The sequence below is a fragment of the Maniola jurtina genome, chromosome 2 (assembly GCF_905333055.1).
Source record: "Maniola jurtina chromosome 2, ilManJurt1.1, whole genome shotgun sequence".
In the NCBI taxonomy this organism is placed as follows: domain Eukaryota; kingdom Metazoa; phylum Arthropoda; class Insecta; order Lepidoptera; family Nymphalidae; genus Maniola; species Maniola jurtina.
In genome coordinates, this window is record NC_060030.1 from 2430083 (window position 1) to 2455199 (window position 25117).

The 25117-nt window shown below is 38.1% G+C and overlaps 1 protein-coding gene across 1 annotated transcript in view; it reads left to right on the forward strand.

Annotated features, from left to right (window-relative positions):
• The first annotated feature begins 627 nt into the window (after positions 1-627).
• LOC123870959 (neurogenic protein big brain) overlaps positions 628-25117 on the forward strand; it is an 88989-nt gene continuing 64499 nt past the window's right edge. Inside the window, exons 1-2 of the mRNA XM_045914480.1 lie at positions 628-1366; positions 6841-6967. Of these exons, the coding sequence (XP_045770436.1) occupies positions 1039-1366; positions 6841-6967 (455 nt within the window). The 5' untranslated portion in view covers positions 628-1038. The remainder of the gene's footprint in view (positions 1367-6840; positions 6968-25117) is intronic.

Here is a 25117-nt window from a genome sequence, read left to right on the forward strand (position 1 = left end):
CTCAAACCACGACCGAAAGCACAACAGCTGTTGTGAACACGAACACTGACTCTTGCTAAGACTGCTGCACGTGGCTCTATCCGTAAGGTCGTGGTAGCGATATTTTATATTATACGAGCAGGTATCATGGACTATGGATAATCTCGGTTTTTTTTTTTAGATACAAGTTAGCCCTTGACTGCAAACTCACCTGGTGGTAAGTGATGATGCATTCTAAGGTGGAAGCGGGCTAGACAGTTTTTGTTACATCCATACCCCTTTGGTTTCTACACGGCAATCTACCGGAACGCTAGAAATCGCTTGGCGGCACGGTTTTGCCGGTAGGGTGGTAACTAGCTACCGCCAAAGCCTCCCACCCACAGAAATCTTATATCTATGCTCCCACCAGACAAAATATGCGGTGCAGCTTTAAAAAAGATAAAATCTGAACGATAATTGCTTACGTAATTAAATGCCATTGTTAAAGTAGTGGTGTGCCAAGTTGGTGATTTTATTACAATTTGCACCCCTCGCGAGTGAAGGGTGTAGGGTGCAGGGTGCAGGTTGCTCCGGGGCGGGGGCGTAACAAGTGGCCCCGCGGAACATGTGCGGGCCATTCAGTCCCCGTTCATTCACTTGCCGCGCTGAACCACTTCGAGCCGGGTAGTGGTCTCGCGTGGGTGTTTGTCCCGGTCTCGATTACCGAACGTTGCGCGCGTATTTCGTGTTTTGGGACTTTTTTTTATTATTGTTTGTCGTGTTTTATTTCTGAACGTATATGTACGTTCGTGTATATAGTTTTTTTCTGAACATTTCCTGTGAATTTTGTATTATAATAAAGATTTGTGTGAAAACTTTTGTGCGCGTTTTTTTGAAAAGTGAATTTTCGTTTTTTTTAAATCGCTGGGATAGGCAAAGATATATAACCATACAGCTTTGAGTTTTTGTGTGACTATTTTTTAAAAACAAAGGCAAAGATCGTACAACGTACAGTCTCAAATTAGATTACTTAAATGAGAATTAATTGAATAAAAATAGGTACTTAAGTAATTTAAAAAAATGGGTGAACAAACATTCAATATCGAGGATAATAATCTCGAACAGCACATAGTCACGTTGTTTGAGAAGCTGGAGTGTTTACGTAGGGACGCGAGTTCGACTAGTGATGTGCTCGGCAAGGTGCCAGCGAGGCTTGAAGTGCGGACTCTTTCGTTATGGAAGGCCGTGGTAGCGGAGTGTGCGGCGTCGTTTCTGTATGTTTTCATCGTGTGCGGCGCGGCGGGCGGCGCGGGCGTCGGTGCGTCTGCTTCGGCGGTGCTGCTGGCCACGGCGCTTGCTTCCGGCTGCGCTATAGCCACCTTGACTTTGTGCTTCGCTCACATATCTGGTAAGGTTTTCGGCGGGACTACCGTAGTAGCTTGACTGCTGCTGCAATATGACGATCGCAATCACCTCTGATTCATCATCATCATTATCAACCGATAGGCGTTCACTGCTGGACATATATCTCGACTTGTAGAGACTTCCACACGCCACGGTCTTGCGCCGCCTGAATTCCGCGGCTTTGTGCGACTCAATTGATGTCCTCTGTCCACCTAGGGAGTCTTCTAACGCTACGCTTTCTGGTGCGCATTCTCTCATTATTGGCTGAAATATAATTATATTGTTGCGACAAGAAAAATTATTACAAATTCAGCCAATTTGAAGCCTCAATAGCTCAATGGTTGAGGAGCGGACTGAATTCCGAAAGGTCGGCGGTTCAAACCCCACCCGTTGCACTATTGTCGTACCCACTCGGCACAAGCTTTACGCTTAATTGGAGGAGTATTAATCATGATAGCATGGCTAATATTCTTAAAAAAAAAAACAACAAACGAGATTGTAGCAATGATTGTTGCGTTTTTTCACAATCGAACAACATGCTCTGAGCAACCGTCAACTTCTAACATGCTTTTATAATACCTATTTTAACAGCATCGGGTATGGACTGTCGAAGAGTTAAAACACTAAAACACAAGGTGCCAAACTGCAGTCTACTATAATTATACCATTCGAAAATACAATGCTTTGGTATGACGTTCTGCAAAATAAAGTAGAATGCCCCAGATGTGCTGTTACCTACCTCAGGGTTCCATATCCGAGGTGTGCCATCCGTCTGTCCATCTGTCTGTCAGCGGGCTGTATCTCGTGAACCATAACAAGAAAAGATAAGTTGTATATTTAGAAATCACCACCATGAAAATTTAAAAAAAATGTTATATTTTCTTGTACGATGGTAAGGAACCCTTCGTGTGCGAGTCCGACTCACACGTGACCGGTTTTTTTTTTCAAAATTACTATTCTGCAAGTCTCTCAACTGTAGAGTAGGTAGGTATTTCATTTTCTTATTAAAAGTGCCGTGAAAGTTATTCATAGTACCAAAGAGACTTAGTGGGACGTGAATCTTTATTCCTTACATAATTTACATTCTTGGTCTCGGTTGTGGTCTTAACTCAGAAATTTCTTTGGTAAAATCTGGAGAGTAGACTTGTTTTACAAAGTTTTACTTTAATTAAAAGTGGAATAGGTATCTATTAATCGGCCTTCAGCCTGTATGCGTCCACTGCTGGACATAGGCCTTTCCAAGAGCGCGTCACCAAACACGGTCCTCCGCCTTCCTCATCTACCCGCTCCCCGCTACCTTCTTTAGGTCATCGGTCCAGCGGGCGGAGCGGGCGGGGGTCGTCCCACACTGCGCTTACCGGTACGCGGTCTCCACTCCAGAACACGTCTGCCCCATCGGCCGTCGGTTCTACGACAGACATGACCTGCCCATTGCCACTTCAGCTTGCTAATCCTTTATTTGCCAATGTCTAGGTTTCTATCGAAACCAAATTCCACCCAATTGTAACGAAAACATCGTGTCATCGACTAAGAATACAGAGATTTTATCATGACACCATCATCAAGTCACAACTCACAACCCATCGCCAGCCAGCGCTACTTATCGATGACAGGTCCTCTCGCAGAATGATAAGGGTCCAGGCCATAGTCCACTACGCTGACCAAGTGCATATTGGCAGACTATACACACCTTCGAGAACATTATGGAGAACTCTTAGGCATACAGGTTTCCTCAACTCACGATGTTTTCCTTTACCATTCAAGCAATTCATATTTAATAGCTTAAAAACGTAGTTACATAATTATTATCTACCTTCGCAAAGTTAGAGGTGTGGCCAGGATCGAAGGCCAGCTCCCAAATAGGAAACCCACGCCGACGTCTCAACCACTGAGCTGTAACCGCAAACTAGGATAGAGAGATTTATATATGACACTATATCACACTAATAATATTATAAAGGAGAAAGTTTGTATGTGTGTGTGTGTGTATGTTTGTTACTCCTTCACGCAAAAACTACTGGACGGATTGGGCTGAAATTTAGAATGGAGATAGATTATACCCTGGATTAGCACATAAGCTACTTTTTATCCCGGAAAATCAAAGAGTTCCCACGGGAATTTTAAAAACCTACATCCACGCGGACGAAGTCGCGGGCGTCAGCTAGTTAGCAAATAAGTAGTAGTAACGAGTAATCGCTGGCCTTCAAGGCATCGCATTCGCTACACACAGAATCCAGATGTTCTCCATTAATCTAACTTTTTTCATTTGCCTCATTAGTCTTTCCTAGAAATATTATGCGCTGAGGATCTAGAGAGATTTTGCCTAGTATGTATTTGATATTTGTACCTATGTATTTATAGTAATAGTGGTTCAGACGTCGGCCTTCCATTCGGAGATTCCCACGAGAAGGATAATATTACATTTAAACAACTTTATAATAACTTATACCCACACGTGCACGCCCTTCACCCTTTAATCCCCCGTCATAATTTTATAGCCTTTACAAGTTTACATCCATCGCATGGCGGAACAATGACATTTTATATCATATCCCGCGTTAAATGCATCTTCACAATGTGGCTTAATTTAACAGAATAGAGTTCGCGCGTTGGCGGCCATAAAATTTAAATGTATTTAGTTTTGTAATCCGCCCTAATTTACACTAATGTGGACCGTGGACGGCCATATCCCTATTTTAAGATCGGTCAACGTAAAAATCAATAACCTACTATGACGCAAAGATTTTTCTTTTATAAAGCTAGGGCATGGAACTAGGAATCTCTAAATAATTTCTAATTTTGCAGCAGAATTTCGCCACATTTATTCCTAACTAGCCGATGCCCGCGGCTTCGCCCGCGTGGATTTAGGTTTTCAAAATCCCGTGGGAACTCTTTGATTTTCCGGGATAAAAAGTAGCCTATGTGCTAATCCAGGATACTATCTATCTCCATTCCGAATTTCAGCCAAATCCGTCCAGTGGTTTTTGCGTGAAGGAGTAACAAACATACACACACACACACACACTCACACACACACACACACACACACACACACACACACACACACATACAAACTTTCGCTTTTATAATATTAATATAGTGTGATAGTGTGATTCCTAATGAATTTTCTTGAGAGGTTTCCCTTTATTAAGTTATCAATAGTTACCCAGGAGATCCAGACAAATCACTCTACAAAGCACCGTTTCGTACCCGAACGTGCAAACGGGACTCTATTACTAAGCCTCCGCTGTCCGTCTGTCCGTTCATCTGTTCGTCTGTCCGTTTGTCCGTCCTTTCGTCCGTTCGACCGTCCATCCGTCTGTCTGTTTGGCAGGAGGGTGTATCTCGTGAACATAACAAGTAGAGAGTTAATTTTTTTACAGATAGTGTATTCCTATTGCCGCTATAACAACAATAACAACAACAACAAATATTAAAAAATTTCAAAACGGCCGCCACGAAATAAAATAAAAAAAATTAAAAATGTTATTTCTTGTACGATGGTACGGAACCCTTCGTGTGCAAATGCGACTCCCAGTTGGCCTGTTTTTTTTATAATTTCAACAATAATAACATAGACTCTCTAGTCTCTAGTAAGTTGAACTGCCTTAGTACACCGCATTTTCCACACTATAAAGACGAAATCTCTCCGTGAGATAGCTGTATAAGGCTGTATAGGTAAGCCAGGCTAACAACTCACTAATACACTTTATCCCAAAATCCCTCGCATAATCCTTACATCCAAAACTACACCGTTAGGGCTCCTACATACTGAAATACAACTTGTCTCTAGAGTTCAATCATTAATCTAGACTGAAATTCCAAAGGCCGCAGGTTCCAATCCCACCCATTCTACACGTAGGTATTATTACTATCGAAGACATTCTTAGCAGAAACAAATATTTTTATCCTTCGGTACTTAAATGAACGTTAAACGAACGAAGACGCTATTTTTACGAGGCGTTGCGATCATTAGAAAGAGATAGGGTATCTATAAATTACCGGTATCAGCAACAATATCTTTTACCGGTATCCGTAATGGTATCTAGATAACGTTAATCGATATTTGGGTATCGTTATTTTTATCGGTACTTTGGTCCCTGAGCACAAAGTTTTGAACGGATGAAGTGCAGTAGGATAGAAAAAATGGATATCGTGTCCAGTTTATGTCAAATGAAACGTAAAGGAATAATTTATTTGGGAAAAACAAAAAATAATAACTCTCCACTGCAGTGCGATAAAACATAAAGCGAAATTAACGGACACAAAAACCAATCTCGCGGGATACAAAGAGAATGTGTTCACTGTGTACACTCTATGAATGTTAAATGCGAAAAATCCAGCTGAAAAAAATTCGACCTATCTACATTTATATCATTTTGTGCTTTGGTCAGCTTACTTTCAAAAATTAATGTTTTTAAAATTTAATTGGGTAAGTAAATCAAAATAAAATATAGGTGCCAAAGAGCGCCATATTCAATTAAAAAAAAAATTATATCCTGTGTCAATGTAAGGATTCTAATAATACCCTATATTATGTTCAAATCTGTTTAGGCACTTAGAAGTTATGGTGGAATAAAGATACTCGCTTGCATAAATGCACGAACCTTGAAAGATTACACTCCTGCTTTGGGCTATTTCGTAAAAAAACTACTTATAGGTATTTGATAATACATGGATAATAATTACTATGATTTTTTGGAATCAGTTTGCTTAGAAGAGACTGTTTTATTATTAGGGGAAAAGACTGTGTAAGAAGAACTTGCACTTGTCCAGTTTTTATCTTATTTCATAGAGGCATCGTCATAATAATATTATGTATAATGCACCTCGTTAGTATGTCAGCTTGACCTCATGACCTGCACGTAGGTATACATAATTAATATGGAAATGTGCAGCGTGCGGACTGTAGCATTACGCAAAATAACCGAGTTTTGGCCCAACAAACGGTGAAAAGGCAGTCCCTTTAAAAAGGAATGTTGCTGGTATATTATACTTACGATTTCAGCAGACTGTGTGCATAAATTTTAGAGGGTGATAGCTTAAGTATGGGCTCAGTATGGGTTTTATAAAAAGCTGCCGTATCGCTTCCAAGTTAGCACGCTTCCACCTTAGACTGCACCATCACTTAACAACAGGTGAGATCGCAGTCAACGGCTAACTTGTAATGGAATGAAAAAAATGTATATCACATCACATTTCTCACTAATCACGCTACTATTATAAAGGCGAAAGTTTGTGTGTATATATGTGTATGTGTGTATGTTTGTTACTCTTTCACGTAAAAACTACTGAACGGTTTGTGCTGAAATTCGGAATGGAGATAGATTATATCCTGGATTAACACGTAGACTACTTTTTGTCCCGGAAAATTAAAGAGTTTCACGGGATTTTGAAAAACCTAAATTCACGCGGACAAAGTCGTGGGTGTCAGCTAGTATAGAATAAAATCAAGTCAAATCTTTGTCTTGTTCCCAGGTGCACACGTGAATCCAGCTGTGTCGGTGGCACTGTGCGTGCGGCGCCGCGTGTCGCCGCTGCGGACCGCGCTCTACGTCGCCGCACAGTGCGGAGGCGCTATCGCGGGTGCCGCGGCGATTTATGGGTGAGTGTGTTTCTAGCCTTAATATGATACTTTATCCACGCATAAGGTAAATTGTCGGTAACTCACCAGAGAACACTATAGGGCTACCCCTGAGTTCTGAAAAATAGCGCTGCATTTTGCTTATTTGCTTCAATTTACTTACATTGTATATTGTAAGCATGTTTTTTTTTAATGTTCATGTTTTTAGGAAATATATATCACTAGCGACCCGCCCCGGCTTCGCACGGGTGGACATTTATTTTTTCTATTTTCCGGGATAAAATATAGCCTATACGGATTCGGAAGAATCCCTCTAAGTAATGGTAAAAGAAATTTTGAAATCAGTCCAGTAGTTTTTGAGCCTATTCAATACAAACATACAAAAATACAAAGGTTTCCTCTTTATAATATTAGTATAGATAAAGCCCGTCGTACTAAACCTACATTTAACAAGACGTCTCTCTCTCTGTAAGTACAGATGCAGCTGTCATGTTAAAAAGCTCTGGACAAAGGTGGAAGGGACATTTCCTTGAATGAGTACTGTTCTTTCCTATATCACAGTAAGCGAAAATTTGACTGCAGAGAAAACTCCTCCGTCACGCCTTACTTCGTTTTGGTACTCGTGGTACTCAACAACTAGATCAAAAAATTACCCAATAACGCAGGTGCAAGATCGAAGTTGTTTTTATCTGACACTTACTCCAGATAATATAAGAGCCGTGTGTTTCAGCGAACGTGTCGAAGTGAGAACGTGACGAAAGGACGAGTTTACCTTCCATGTTCATTCGTGTTCAGTAATTCGTGAAAAATCGATAGCTTCGTGTATCGTGTGAACTCGCCGAAATCAATAGGTTTCACGATGTGCGTACTTATCTATCACACAACGCAAAACGCATGGTTGATTTTAATGGTGTAGGCTTAGCTTTACAAAAGAAAAATATGTATTTAATTTTTCCTACCTATATCATACTTTAGTCTGGGATTTTCGGTATCTTTTTCTTTGTCACTATTATTTTTAAAATAACTGGTAGGTAGTACGTAGTATGGTTCGTAGTCATGCTAATTAAATATGTCTTACCAAAAATAAGATGAGTAGGTACGTAATGGAAAAAAAGTTTTAGTATTTTCGAAGCGGGGCATTTTCTATTTTCAGTTTCATGTTCAGTATCCTGATAAATTTATTTTTACAAATTAAATCAAGTTAAGATAGGAACGTCTGTGTTGAGGTATTTTTTTACAATTATTTAAAATTACTTCTCTCGTTTCTCAATAGAAAAAAGCTGTGAAATGCAGACGGCCGGAAGCCCGGAACCCTATTTTTTTGTGATGAAACCACAAATTCACGGTTTTCGGATTTTTGTCTTTTTTTGTGTGTGTGTGGACATTGTTACCTGCCTAATATCATAAGTCTAGGTCAAGCAAGTACCATATAGGTTCATAGGTCATGGGGTCTTGACACATAAGATAGACAGACAATGAAGTGATCCTATAAGGGTTCCCTTTTTCTGTACAGATACGGAACCCTAAAAACGAACAGAAAACAGACTATTGACCGTAAGTTGGGAACATTAGGTCAGATAAATGTTGGTGTAATATAAATCAACAGAGTTAATTGGCTAGAGAGTCAGTTCCGGAACAGAGTTTCAACACAAACAATCGGAATTGGGTAGCAACCCCTATTCAGTTAAATGTAGCCTAAAATAACAATTATATATCCCGGTTAACAATATCCGGCTCTTATAATCCGGACAAAGCCTGACATTTGAAGACATTTCATTTAGTTAGTGATTGCTTGTTAGGAAATAAGATAACATAATCCTTATCCTTAGGCGCGTTTCCACTGAAGCGGAGTGTAAAATGTGAATGTATGTTTCATAGGTGTTCCTCGTTTTCTAATAGACTTATAGATGAAGACAAAGATTTCCGCTGAAGTGGTGATGGCCAAGTGGTTAGGACGTCGGCCTTCTTTTCAGGAGGCCGTGGTTGCAGTTAGGGTTCCCGGGCACGCACCTCTACCTTTTCGGAGTCATGTGCGTTTTAACAATTTGATATCACTTGCTTTAACAGGGCTCTCTCCGTCACTCGTGTCATACAATCGTAGTTCCAATTTCATTTGAATATTAAGCAACCAAAGTCCATGAAATTTTGCAGACATATTCAAGAAACTAATATCTGTGTCTGTGGTGTTTTAGATTTTTCTAAAAATATGCAGTTTTAAAATTACAGGGGCTCAAAGATTTGTATGAAATTTTTTAAGACCGCATAACTTTGAAACCGAAAATTTTAACAGAAATCTGGAAAACCACAGACATAGATATTAGTTTCTAGAATATGTCTGCAAAATTTCATGGACTTTGGTTGCAATGAAATTGGAACTACGATTGTATGAAACGAGTGACGGAGAGAGCCCTCTTAACGGTGAAGGAAAACATCGTGAAGAAACCTACACGCCTGAGAGTTCTCCAAATGTTCTCAAAGGTGTGTGAAGTCTGCCAATCCGCACTGAGCCGGCGTGGCAGACTACGGCCTACACCCTTCTCATTCTGAGAGGAGACCTGTACTCAGTAGTGGGCCGGCGATTGGTTGATCTTGAGGTACTAGAACAGGAGTTCGAAATGTATGAGTCGAAATTCATGCCTTCAAAGCTGTACTTAAGTACTGTGTAGGTATAAATTTTTTGCCTTTATGTGCTTAGAAAAGTGATCACAAAACATTTAACTAAGTAGGTACATAAGATAACATAAAAATTCAATTCTTCCCTCTAAAAAAAGTTTCCAAAGATTTTCACTTCGTTCACGACAGGGTAGCAGAAATTTCGTGCCCCATTTTTTTTTTAATTTAACGCAGTATATGCAGGGAATTTGATCAGGTAGGTTTTATATGCAAATACTTTTCGTTAAGATGTAATTAATTTGGTAGCTGCGACATTTTCCGTTGGAGCTAGGGCAACTAGGGGCAGAGGAATGTAAATAGTCCAATTAAATCAGCTAAAGTGGAATAACAGAGACTTTTACGCTCTTTTAAGCCCCGACCCAAAAAGAGGGGAAGATAAGTTTGACGTGTGTATCTGTCTGTGGCATCGTAGCTCCTAAACTAATGAACCGATTTTAATTTAGTTTTTTTTTTGATTGCAAGGTGGCTTGATCGAGACTCGAGAGTGTCCTAATCCAAGAAAATCGGTTCAGCCGTTTGAAAGTTATCAGCTCTTTTTTAATTACTGTAACCTTCACTTGTTGGGGTGTTATAAATTTTTAATTTACACTTGTATATTTTAGGTTTTGACAAAAAGGCTTTACTCCGAGAAACATACAGAGCTGTCTACTGAACGTTGCTATTTTTTTTTTCTGTTTGATACTCGAATTATTGCACTTTTACTTACATCACACTAAGTACTTACCTACCTACTAAGACGTAAGTTTGTATGTGTGTGAGTTTGTTAGTCTTTCACACAAAAATTACTGGACAGATTTAGCTGCAATTTGCAATGGAAATGCTACTTTTATCCCGGAAAAAGAGTTTCTACGGGATTTCTTAAAACCTATATCCACGCGAACGAAGTCGTAGGGCATCAGCTAGTAACAAAAGTGTAAATTCAGTTTTGGTAACTCGTCTATCAGGAAGCAACTAAGTAGGTACGCAGGTATAAGTTGTTATCCCGGTTAATCCCGGGTATTATCTGGTAATGGAATCGATTGCATCTCTCTGTATTGGTGAGGAAGCCAGGTGCTCCGAAAAAAAAGAAAATCTCTTGAACTGTAGGTTTTTGTTTCGCACAATTTCCATGTTCCTATGTAAGTACCTACTTGTACTAAGTAGGTACCTACTGAAAAATGGAAATTCAGCCAATAATACCTGTAATGATTGTCATTTGTTAGTAACCTTTTTTGCGTCTATCGTCCCAATAGATTTAGATTTTTAAAAAACCCGTTGTTTTTTTTAATCCTTTCGTAGTCGGGTTCTTTGATCGTATAATATACAAGGGAAAACCTTCATCCAAAATCTCAAGTTTCTAACCCACAGATATGAGCTATGATATACCTACTTATATACTTAATAGTAATACATTACATAAGTCAGTCAGTCAGTTCCCCCTTTTATGTAGAAAGCGGATGATCGTAATTTTGGCACTCCAATCAGAAGTTTCGTAATACAGCTCAGGTTTGATAGAAAATTGAAGCTTCGCCTTTCAAAGAAATGTTTGCAGTTGCCATGTTGTTATTGAGAACACGTCAGCTGGAAACTGAACTGGTTCCGTACTATCAGTTTTGTAGCATATTCCCGGTATATTCTATCATCGTTCAAGCATCTTCAGATGCACCAACAAGTTGGCTTCTGACACGCCCCAACCTACCTTATCAAAAGTCTGAAAGTTAACAAGTTATCAATTTACAAGTTTTATTGTAATATTCTTAATAAAAAACAGTATATTTCAAAAATAGGTACAAGTCATCTGTTCTTCTTCTTCTTTGTTAGTCCCAGGTTAGTCTTTATTTATCTATTGTGAGACATACCTAGGCCCGGTGTTGGACGAGCCTAGGTAATTATGTATAACAATTTTTTTTTAAAGAATTTTAGCTATGTTAAATGACTAATATTCCCCTTTCCTCTCCAACTAAGCGTCAGGCTTGTGCTAGGAGTAGGTACGACAATAGTGCAACGGGCGGGGTTTGAACCGTCGACCTTTCGGTTTTCAGTCCACTCCTTTACCGGTTGAGCTATTGAGGACTCTAACAATAGATAAAGTAGGTATGTAAGTAGCCTCTATGTTTTTCCTGCAAGTTTGGTGATGTTGGGACCAACGTGATGGTTGTCTTCCAAGTTCCAATGTTTCTTTTTCGGGTATGTGGCTTCCATTCAAGTAACAAACACGTCGATCGGTAACCTGTACAGCATAATATACCTTAATAAATATCTTTGATTTCAACAGTAAAATAATAATACCCACCAATAAATTATTAAATATCTTTGATTTTGTCTTTGATCTTAACAGTGAAATTATCTAATACCTATTATTAGGTCGGCCTGAGTGAGGTCGACTTACCAGCCAACCTACATTTCACCTTATCCTTACCGTTGACCTTTCCAAACCGGTACCTATCTATTAGGTAAATTAATCAAAATTAAGTTAATTAAGAAAGTTGAAGCGGCAGTGGGTGGCTATGCATGTCGTAAGGGCGATGGCCGTTGGTGTGGAGAATTTCTATAGTGGAAAACGTGTAGGTACCTACTAGTAAAAGTATCGTAGGGCGCCCTCAAGCGTGATGGACTGACGATATAACAAGGATGGTGGGAAGAGGCTGGGTGAGAAAAGCTGAGGAGAGGGTGTGATGATCCCTTATCTATAGTGTGTCTGTCAGAATGTATATCTCTCATAAGATCGCTGCCTGAATTTTTAGTGCCCCTAAGTTCCCTTACTGAACACTTTTCCATCAGAGCTAAGGCAATGGAAAAGTAGCCTGTGACTGTGTCTGAAATCGGACTAGGAAGTTGGCAGTTGGTACATCTGTCGAAGCCATATCGATCTTCATCGAATGTTTGAACATGTCCGACGTGTGTCGTGTGACTGTTCAAACAGCTTGAAACAGCTTGACATGTTTGCTTTGTGATACCTCTATAAACGTCGATTGAAGATATCTATTGAGGTATCGATTAAACTTAGCTACAATGCGTACAAAATGAGATCTCATACATTATACAGTTTACCACGACTAATTTCAAAACTATGGTCTCCGCTACGCTTCTGTGGCTAAGCTTCGATAGACCAATTATATTATTCTTAGTGTTCCGCGCTAGTTTTTTTTTTAACTTTTCAGTAAGGAACTCTAAAAATACTTAATATTAAATATTAATAAAATATCATTGATTTTCAATCAGTTAAAAATAAACTGCAGGCTACCAAAATAAAGCTCGAAGGCGGGTGCAAGGCAGAACAACAAACTGGTTTCAATAAAGTTGCAACACCAGTTACGTTCGCACATCTGCCAGCTATCAAGTGGGCCAATATAGAGACAGTATTTATAGATAAGCATTCTTTATTGTGAAACTATGTATATCCAGACTATTTCGCGAAACCTTACAAGGAACATTACTGTGTCCACGACTTAACCTAAACCTCATGGGCTCTTAACTTTTCCAAATAGAGTGGTTCTTTCATTGTTGATAATACTCAGTTTGCCTACCCACTCAGACTATACCTATAACTTACTAGAGGATGCCCGTGACTTCGTGTGCATAGATTTAGGTTTTAAAAGATCCTGTGGGAACTATTTGATTTTCCGGGATAAAAAGTCCTATGTCAATTACAGGGACGCAAGCTACCTCGGTACCAAGTTTCATACAACTCGATCAAGCGGATAAGTATTTAGGAATCCCGCGGGAACTGTTTGTTTTTCCTGGATAAAAGTAGCCTATGTCCTTCCCCGGAATGTATCCTAAGTCTTTACAAAACTTCATTAAAATCGGTTCAGCGGTTGAGCCGTGAAAGCGTAGCAGACAGACAGATAGACAGACAGACAGACACACTTTCGCATTTATAATATTAGTATGGATATCACAGCGGTGGTAGTTCACTCTGGTGGCGGTGACAATCTAGTTACTAGTACCTACCTGACTGACCTAGCCTCATAGTGTATGCCCGGGTCGGATCTCGTGGCCCAACGGCAACGGCGTGACAAAAAAAACTCAAAATCAATAAGGAAAAAATACAATAACAGGCGTGTGTACTCAGTTGATAAGTTTCGGTATGATAATGTAAATAAATAACTAAAGGCTAAAGCCAAAGTTCAGGTCCTGATAAGAATGAGAAAACAGGGTCGAAGGGCCGTCCGGTTCCAAATCCTTCGACGTTCTTTATCGCTAATAACGTAGGGTATTTTTAGAGATCCGTAGTGGTTTTTAAAAAAGTATTTTTAACATGCATGACTCTACCGATGATACAGTCCTGACGGAAAGCAGGTTCCAGTGAAAAGAACCGGCCAGAAACTCACCAGTTGAACTTTTATGCAAAACGCAAGATGTTACAATATGTAAATACAAATGCAATATAATATCATTACAGTATCTCACTGACCTAAGAAACAATAGTAGTTTTGTTATCTCATAGTACCTAGTATCTTGTGGGCACCGGAATGCAAAGCCTGTTGCTTCCATACAACTTTATCATTGAGGAATTCACTAAGTTTAAATATGTGTAATGGCAAATCTAAAGACATCTCATAATATGACAATCTCATTACCTCATAATATAGACCTAGCCTTTTCCCATGTTAAAATGTGTTGAAGATTTGAATGAAATCCTATTAAACTTAGGTACTAATCCAAACTGCTAGGATATGGAACGACCTTCCGGCATCAGTTTTCCCCTCCACTTTTAATTTGGGTACCTTCAAGTCAAGAGTGAATAGGCATCTTCTAGGCAAGCGCGCTCCATCTTAGGCTACATCATCGACTGCAGCTAGCTAGTCTATATATTAAAAAAAAGGTAAAGTTTTTAAATAAAATCCTACTTTGTACTAAATAATGCAAGCAAAATTATTCAAGGAATAAATACGTATACCTCGCCTAAAGTTTTTCTTTGAAAGTTAGTGTTTTGAGTAAACAGATAGATGGACGAACATAATTTTTCCTAACTTTATAGAGATAGAAGATACGAGTATGAGAGTACGGAACACTGCAGGCTCTATTAATTGTAGAGACCTCATACCTGAATTTTTTTCCATATCATAATAATTTTACCTGGTCGATTTCACGAACCATTTCCCTTTCATCCAAAACCTTTACCCTGAGGTATCAGAATATGCGACTTTATTAAATAAAGTTACCTGGATGCTTCAAACTCGAACGGATATTGCTACTTACTATATTTATGCGGAATAAGGCTGGTTCCCCAATTTTGTCTTAGATACCTACTTAGTAGACGATGCTATGATACCTGCGTCCACGTATGTTTAGTTTTTTTTTTTAATCCGTTTGAAATTCTCTGATTTTCCGGGGAAAAGGGTAGAATAGAATAGAATAGATTTTTATTCAAATAGACTCTTACAAGTAAGTGCTTTTGAATCGTCAAATAATTTACCACTGGTTCGGAATGCCGTTCCTACCGAGAAGAACTAGCAAGAAACTCGGCGGTTGCTCTTTAGTAGCTGCTCTTTGGTAGCATATTATGTCCTTCTCTGGTATGCCTGCTATCTTTTTCAAAATCTTTCGTCAAAATCGGTTAAACGGATGGGCCGTGAAAAGCTAATAGACAGACATACTTTCGCATTTATGGTTCGGTAAAAAATAATCTTGGCGAATAAACGCAAATCTCTCTAAAATGAAATAAAAAAAATTAAGTATGAAAAATCGCTTAGGAAAATGGTTTCGTAAAAGTTAATTTAGCTTCGAATATAATTAGGAAGTTTACATTTGCGTGGTGGAGTCTTAATTACTTGGTCGGGTTGAACAAATGAGCATATTATCGATTCTCCCAGTTGATGTGGGTGTAGGTATACGATTATATGCCAGCTCGGAACTACACGAGGCTGTGTAGGTTTTATTGCGTCATCTGGGACGCTGATAGTAAGTCTTTTAGGCCACAAATCATAGACTACCAGCTGTCCTTTATAATAGTAAGTAGATCAAAATAACCTAATTAATCATCTTAGGTCCTAATAAGATGTACTGAATATACATAATATCACGGTTATGACACGTTATAGGTCTGAAGCAATAGCGCAGCGTTATTTAGCTGGAACCAATGACGATTAAACCCACCATGTATTACCATTTTTAAGGGATTTTACCGCAGAAAGATGAGAGAACTTTATAAATGTTAGGGTTATTTTTCCAGGTTTGTTTAAAATACATAGAAATAAAGAAGAAAGAGGAATCGTTACTGTGTTGCTGGCTTTTCAGGAATTTGTTGATCCACCCCTTCCTTAAATAACAAAAATTGAAATTATAGCCAAAATAAATTAGATATCAACTCTTTGTATTGTACAATATATCCTATAGAAAAATATTACCAACTTCATGGGATGATATACCTATGTCACAAGCATGAAGCAGACCGTACCTTCTAACAAGAAAAGCAATAAACTATCCAAAAAACCATTTCGGAAATAGTGCCCCTCTGTTACCCGACCATTGTCAGAGAACACCTGCTGAATGCTGCCCATTATGACCCTCGTTGCGTTACAATAGCTCTTTCCATTTGTCAAAGTTACACCTATTGTACGAAAAAATATTACCTGCCCATGGTGATTCAGAGTGTAACAATGTTGGCCATAACTGCTAGTGGCGGAACATAACATTCTTGCTATTGGATAGTTTTTTTCAAGGAAGAAAGAAAAATTTTCATTCATGGCAAATCACTTTCGGTTAGATTTTGTAATGGCGAACATGAAAAGTGTTATTAAAATATGACTTTGGTGGACATTAGGCAATTTTGTACTTGACGATTCAAAAGTACTTGTAAAAGTTTAAATGAAAAAAGTATTTTCAATTTTAAATTTTGAATTTTTAGCTATATACTTTTTATAACAAGGAGTTGTAAAGATAATCCCACAGGATATGGGCCATTATACAAAGTTCAGTAGGTTGGGGAAGTTTGGCATTGCAGCAGTGACCTGCGTGCAATTTTCGCTTCGTTAGTCCGCGACGCCAATGACACGCTGGAGAATTCCTGGGAAGGAAAATAATATGATTAAAGATATTTATTTCGTTATCCCCCAGGGTCTTTAGAATTGCGAAATGCTAATTGAGTTTTTGTTTGGGTAGTTAAAAATATTTTATTAATATTATGTAAGTATACATAATAATATTAATTATTATTATTATTATGTAGGATCGAAGATGTCCAAACGATTGACTGAAACCAGTTTAGAATCTCCTGCCGCGAAAGGGTGACGAAAGATAGTATGATCTTAGAATACAATAACATATTAAATAATTATTTATTTATATTGTGGATTTTTGAATCATTAGTTTTTTTATGTTTTGATACCTCCGTTGGATTAATTGTCACAAAATATTTTAATTTTTCCCTACTGAAACCTCAAGCACGCCTTATAGCTAGAGATATAAGCTATATGTAGAGATATTCCAAACAAAATTTGCACGGCTCGCTTCCAAATTTTCCATCAACCTTCAATTTGTTGGAAAAATTGGCAAAGGAGAGCCTGCATTTTAAACTTGAAACAGAATATAGATAACGAAGTTACTCGCAATGTTCAAGGATCTGTGAAGGATCTCTGTCGGAGCAGTGAACTTAGCCCGGCAGATGTTGTGCACACGTGTGGAGTGTGGGTGTAGGAGTGCACGCACGTGTATCCCCTCCCCGCATCCTTTGTGCATCTGCAGCATGATGGATCCTTTCCTTGAGCGCTATAACACGACTGGGAGGCAGATTATAACATTATTACGAAGTCTCTGATTCAGTGGCATTGTGGTGGCAAAAGATCTCTGACCGTGAATTAAATGAGTATCTCTTTCTCTTCCTTATTTCCGTATTTCTGTATTTCTAAATTCTATATTTATGAATTTTTTTCCTCTTTTATTTGATATCCTACTCGATACAATAACAAAAAAAAAAAAATTTTGGAGACCCCCACTTTTTTGGATGTAACATCATCATGTTATAAAATATAAATGCGAAAGTGTGTTTGTTTCTTGGTTTGCGATTTGTCCTTCAATCACGTCGCAATGAAACAACGGATCGACGTGATTTTTTGCACGGCCATAGTTAACTACCTGGAGAGTGACATGTGCTACTTTTATCCCGGTAAATCAAACGGTTCCCACGGTATTTTTAAAAACCTAAATCCACACGGACGAAGCCGCGGACATTAGCTACCAATGACTTCTATGTAATTGTTAGCTACTTTTAAATAAATGTTTTTCTTTTATTTGTTTCTTTCAAAAAGTTACGTTTCACTTGACGCTCTAGTTATTCCGGAGGCTTCGCAACAATACTAACGCCCTTCCTGTTTTCAAATAAGACCTTTGTAAACAAGAACGTGACGATTGTCTCGCAACCAATAGCTGTCTATTTCCGGTTAACTTCATTTAAGAAGCGATCTTTGCCTCTTTGGTAAATTGGCAGATCTTTTGTTTAGTATTCACGGAGTTTATTCGTAGTGTGCTCCAAACAAACGTAGTTTGGTTCTCATTTAACTAATCAAACTCAATAAAATGTTAATATCCTGAATGAAAAAAAGAGTAAGAATTAACGGAGTGTAATATTATATGCAGGAGATGCTTTGTATCAGGGAGAAGCGACTTTGATCGATGCCTCCTTTGTGTTGCTCGAGTTAAGATTATTCGTTGCCGTCGCGAAAGAATAGAGATTGACGTATATTTTTACGCCTCGTACTAAATTTTTAATCTTAGTCGGAAAATGTAAGGTATTTGGAAGCAGTAAGTATATAAAAGCTTAGGTTGTAGCGGCCTATACGTATTTTTTTTTTAGGTACGTTCTTGAATATTCAATATTTCGTAACGGCTTAGCGGCAGTCATCTATCCGGAAGTCGATCGCTTTTATCGGCGTTCAACTAAATAGCTAATTTGAATACGAAGCATGGGATTTAAATAAATATACCGTGATTGAAAAAATCTCATTTGTGAAACATGAATATTTTAAAAAATGTGGGAACCACCTACTTGTCTGCCCTACGTAAGTTTTCCACAATCTAAATAAAAGGAAAAGGTGACTGACTGACTGATCTTTTAACGCACAGGTCAAACTACTGGACGGATTAGGCTATTTCTAAATACCTACACGTGTGTGTCTATGTATGAAGTCGGGCGAGCATAATAAAACGAACTAGAAATATAAGGTGAAGTTTTTTTTGTAATTTTCCCTAAACAAGGGATTCTTTTGATGCCCGCGACTTCGTCCGCGTGGATTAGGACTTTCAATAATCCCGTGGGAACTTTTTGATTTTCCGGGATAAAAAGTAGCACGTGACACTCTCCAAGTCTTCAACGGTATCCATCCATGCAAAAAGTCTGATCAGTTCGTTGCTCCGTAATTGCGGCGTGATTGAAGGACAAACCAACAAACAATAAAACAAAACGAATCACTTTCACATACTTTATAATATTATTGGTACTGATAAATAAACAAACAAAATCTATCGCAAATAAACTCGCTCCAAGATTCACGACCACCGCTCACGTCAGTTAAGTCAATAGCTTACTTTACCAATTTCCTTTGTGTTTTCTTTGTGAGTTTGTTCCAAGACTTATTTCGCTTATGGGAACCGGATATCTATTGTGAAAGCCGTGTTGGAAGTTGATTAATGCCAAACTTTTAATTGACTGAAGAAGTGGCTTTTTTATGTTCTAAGCTTTAATCTACTTCATAACCATCATCATGATCAACCCGTTGCCAGTCCACCACGGCACGGTCCTTTCAAAATAAGGGTTTAAGCCATAATCCGCCACGCTGGCCAAGTGCGAATTCTGAGAATATTATGGAGTACCTACCCTCAGGCATGCAGATTGATTTCCTCACAATGATTTATTTGGCCGTTAAAGTAAGTAGGTGATATTGAATTGCTTAAAAAACGCACATAGACCTACCTAACTCCGAAATGTTAAAGGTGCCCACGCACTTAAACTGAACTGCAGCTGAACTGCGCGAAGCGGCAGCACCCCGCACGATATTCTCTCCAGCCGCGACGCGCGTACCGCGTAGCGCGTCACTGCCGCGCGTCGCGGCTGGAGAGAATATCGTGCGGGGTGTGCCCGGGATCGAACCCCCGACTTGCCGTATTGAAGGCGAATTTTTACCATTTTTAGCGGATAATATAGTCAAAGATCTGGAGAGTGACCTGTAACATAGATTACTTTTTACCCGGAAATATAAGAGTTCCCACGGGATTTTTAGAAATCTAAGTCCACGCGAACGAAGTTACAGGCATCATCAAGTAAATCTAAATATATAAACAGAAAAGGTGACTGACTGATTGACTGACTGACTGGTTTACCAACGCCCAGCTCAAACTACTGGCCGAATTGGGCTCGTTGGCATTCAAATAGCTATTATGACGAAGACATCCACCAAGAAAGGATTTTTGTAAATTAAACTCCTATGAGCGTAAGATAGGGGTTTGAAGTATGTATAGTACAATATAAGCTAATTAACAAGTGTAAATTAAAAATTTATAACACCCCCGACAAGTGAAGGTTACAGTAACTAGAAAAGAGCTGATAACTTTCAAACGGCTGAACCGATTTTTTTGGATTATAGCTAAGAACACTCTCGATCAAGTCACCTTTCAAACAAAAAAAACTAAATTAAAATCGATTCATTAGTTTAGGAGCTACGATGCCACAGACAGATACACGGATACACAGATACACACGTCAAACTTATAACACCCCTCTTCTTGGGTCGGGGGTTAATAAAACAATTCTCTTCCTACTCGTTTTCCACTAGTAATTAACAGCCGCAAGCCAACGCTCGTGAGTTCTGATTTTCAGTTTGTTTTGGATACATTTTGTTTACTTGTTGTTGATACATTGACTCAGAATTCGCCGAGCTATATCGTATTTCATAATGTTTTCATTTTATTAAAGTTTAAAATACAAAGCAAAATATTTTCTGTTACTGAAACTTACTTACTGAATATTTGTTACGTAGGTAGTTAGATACAAACAATGATTCACAAATTGTTAATTGAATTCAGTGTTTGAAATTTGTTTTTGATTGATTTAGTTTGACTGTGTGTCTATGGGGAAATTTGCAGCAGTTGAATATAATTCAGTTTTTATTTCCCGAAAGTTTTGTGATAAGTTATGGTACTGATTCTGAGTACAACTAAATTCATCAGTAGGTATTCGAATCCTCTTCTGACTAATGTTACATTTTCATATTGCTATAATATTTTCATATATTCATTGTAAGAATTGTTGGATGCTGGTTGGGTTAGTTTGATATAAACGCAGTGTGGATCAATACAGCCTTTACACGCTAAAGTGGGGCTCTACCTACTAGCTGACATTATTACACGTTGATTTTAGTTTTAAATTGTAGATTGATGTAGCTGACTGACTGACAAATCAGTCTAGATCTAGTGAGATTTTTGCTGGTGTGTGGGTGTAGACCCCGCACTAAGAAGGATTATTCAGAAAATATCAAAAAAATAAACTTCAGAAATTATCATAGGGGGTAGATGATGCCCGCGACTTCATCCACGTAGATTTACGGTTTTAAGAATCCCGTGGGAACTCTTTAATTTTCAGAGATAAAAAGTAGCCTATGTCCTTCCCTCGGATGCAAGCTATACAACCTACAATATTAAATATATATCATCTACATATTATATTCTACTTAGGCACCTAATTTTAAAAAACTTACCATATTGCAGATATGAATAGATAGACTACAGATAAATAGAGTGTACCACGTAATATAACACGAACTGCATTTGAGACTCATGTAGGATTCATGTATTGACACAAAATCTCGTGTATTCACGTTATACAATGCATACCGATGCACCCAGCGTAGGTACCGTCGGCACATGTTGCTATTGAATCAATGAGAAATGGAACACCCTCGTTGTGATTGGATTGAAATACGTACATAATTTGGTGAATCTCAATACCTTACAGTTGATTTTACTTCGAGCCATCTGCATCTTCTTAGCTGTGAAGCTTTTGAGAATTTTTTTAAATTATGAAAGTAGGTGCATAGGTGGTGCCTACTCAGACATTATAAAGGTACTTATGATTACATTTTAAAATATTATACTTACCATGCAACCCTGTGGCATTCCGTAATATTCGTATGTTGCTCTGGTGTTAATGAAGCTTTACTAAATGATCGCGAGAGAGGTGAAGTAACTACGTAGGTTGTGTTTTTAATTTCGAAAATATTTTACGTTATCTATAATCGCCAGGTTGATTAAAGGCTGAGATAGACACGACGCGTGTCGGCAGAAGCCGTACACCTATACCGGTAGAGGCAATGCACATATACCGCCAGAGGCAGTGCACCTACTGCTAGCGCCCCAAGCTGAAACATTGTAAAACAAAAAACAATTTTGAAACAATTTCATTTAGGTCCACTTTACTCCGATTCTATATTTTTGGATATATGTAGTTTCATGTATGGTCTACTGTTGAGTTGCAAAGTCGTATATACATTTTCTTGAAGTTAAATTGTACGTCATGCTGCTGTCATCGGTTTCGTTATCGCTACTACTACGTCCAGACCTTTAATTAAAGATTGGCTATAGGCAATTATGTATGTATTGACATAATTTCAGCAGGTGGATAGGCGATAGCGCCGCGGTCGATCGGTTCACACCTGGATGGGCCGGAACAAAGAGCGAAAGGTTCTGCTTAAGGCCCCACATTGAAAATTTTGCCATTATTAACCCCTGACCAAAAAAGAGGGGCGTTATAAGTTTGACGTGTGTATCTGTCTGTGGCATCGTAGCTCCTAAACTAATGAACCGATTTTAATTTAGTTTTTTTTTTTGTTTGAAAGGTGGCTTGATCGAGAGTGTTCTTAGCTATAATTCAAGAAAATCGGTTCAGCCGTTTGAAAGTTATCAGCTCTTTTCTACTTACTGTAACCTTCACTGGTCGGGGGTGTTATAAATTTTTAATTTACACTAGTTAAATGCCACTTATTTGAAAACTATAAATACCTAATAGGTAAGTAACTTTAATACATAATATTATGTGCTTGTTTGGTGTTTAAAATCTAAATTCGGCACGAAATAGAAACATGATTGGATATCATTTCTTGTTCATAAAAAAATCCGGAAACAGCGGATTTTAATCGTAAATATAGTACTTAATTTTTCGCTCTTAAAATATAGTGTATATACTTAATTAATATTATTAATTTACAATTGTAATTATTATTATTACGCACTGCTCAGTACACTGCCGTGAATAAAGCGATCCTTCCCACATTTTGCTAAATAACAAGTATTGTTATGGTCCCTTAACGAATACCGGCCTTCTGATCATTTCCATCGGTAGTATTGACTGATATTTCATATTGTGAGGTTTAATGAAAGATTTTCCGCTCCGGTGCCGGATGCTGATTAATAAACGCTCTGAATTTTCAGAAAAGCGTTGGCAAATCTTTTTTATTAATCCCTGAAATTATGTTTCGGGGTTCGTTGGAGTAACTACTTAGTTGACCCGCTCCGGTTTCGCTCGAGTAGTATAATGACACTATAGAGCAGAACTTATATGCGAAATCTTAAGCTGAACGTCGATAATATTCAGTTCGTACGTGAGCAGTAAAAATATTCTGGACGACCAAACTTCACCTGGCATATTTCGAGCTTTTTTTCAGGAGTGACAAATGCTTATCAAGATAGAAGGTAAAACATTACATAAATGATACACCATCCAAATTGTTACAGCCATAGATAAATTTATAGGCTGTATTTTAGAAAGAAAATACAGCCGTTTCTGAAAAATTAATTGCTTATCAGTTATAGTTAATATTTATAGTACATGAATATAGTAATAGTTTGTTTAAAGTGGCCAAGTAGGATGATATTATAGATAAATATTTAAAAATATTACAAGCATACGTATAATTAAATGCAAAAACACTACGACTAAGTATATGAAAGCGATCAATATGTTAATTTCAGCATTTTCATCTTTCAGAGTTAAAACGTGATCTAACAACTAAGAATAGGTATAGCAAAAGTTCAGAAGCTGTAAATATATTGTGAATACAAATGGAAGTAGGGTATTAAATATAGTAGTCAGTAGGTGTACTAATAAACGTTGCTTGCAGATTTGCGCTGCATTAAACTTCTGCAATATGTTCAAGTTTCCTATGTAAAATCTTCGCAACCGAAATCATATTGAACGGAGTTTATGTCGCATGACGCCTAGGATTTAACTGAGTTAGCTTTCGCGACACTTATAGTTTCCACTTTAATTGGCGCCTAAGTCGGAGTATAAAGATGAGACTATCCCTCTATGTATGAATCAAGACAGTTATGAACAGCCTTGGTACCTAATGTTATGATTTTTTTAAAGATTATAAGTTAACCCTTGACTACGATATTACCTGATGATAAGTAATAATGCAGTCTAAGATGAAAGCGGGTTAATCTGATTGGGTTCCTAGGCGGTTTTGATAACATGTTAAATATAACCAATAACCAATTTTGAAATCACACAGGTCGATACATCGACAGGATCTACACACTTTTATAGGTACAATTTGTTGGCGATTTATGTCTATTATATCCTCAGAGTTCAGACTACGTTGTTACAATATTTATACTCCTAGGTATTTAAGAATAAAAAACACTGGATTTGATCAGTCTGTTTCAAAATATCATATTATTTTAACAAACAGTTGCCGGAAATAACAAAATTATAATTTCAGGTCAACCAATAAGCTTTTTAGGTTAACTCAGTGTCCATTAAATATCGTGTTACCCTAGAACTGCCACGAAGTTCTGCAGTCAGTTTCATAGTTAAGGTAATGTTTGCTTCCAAATCATATTGAACTGAGTTTATGGTTCTTCGAAGTTAGAGACAGAGGTCATGGATATAGCGATGCGACAAGCGGAGCGGAACGTCACATGTCTTACTATTAGGTACCTATTATAGTAAAAAGCCGTGGCCTACTTTATACAGTAATGTAGGTTTCTTGTTGCTGGCTCGCTGTAAAAACTGAAGGATACCTACATGAAAAAAAAAAATTTCAAAATTCAAAATGTTTTTATTCAATTAAACTTTTACAAGTGCTTTTGAATCGTCAAAAAAATCTACCACTGGTTCGGAATACCGTTCCTATCACGAAGAACCAGCAAGAAACTCGGCGGTTGCTCTTTTCAAGTACATATTCAATTTACAATAATATGCCATACTGTATACAAGCAATTGCAGCGCCGTGTACCTATTGCTCGAGCGAGTCAAATCCAAGCTTGCATGCGATCAGTTTGTCGCATGATTGAAGCCTTAGTAGATACGGTATCCTACAATTCCTATTAATTCTTAGATTTCGATTCGCTGCATTCGATGCATCTCCGTTCGCCATGATTTAGTTAAAACGTGCAAAACTGCTGCTCAGGTACCTGCGAAAGTTCCGTTAAATTGATTCACCCTTAACAATTAGCCTGGACATACAGACAAAACATACCCGTGACAATAGATAGTAGTTATTAGATATAACTTCATCTTTTTGT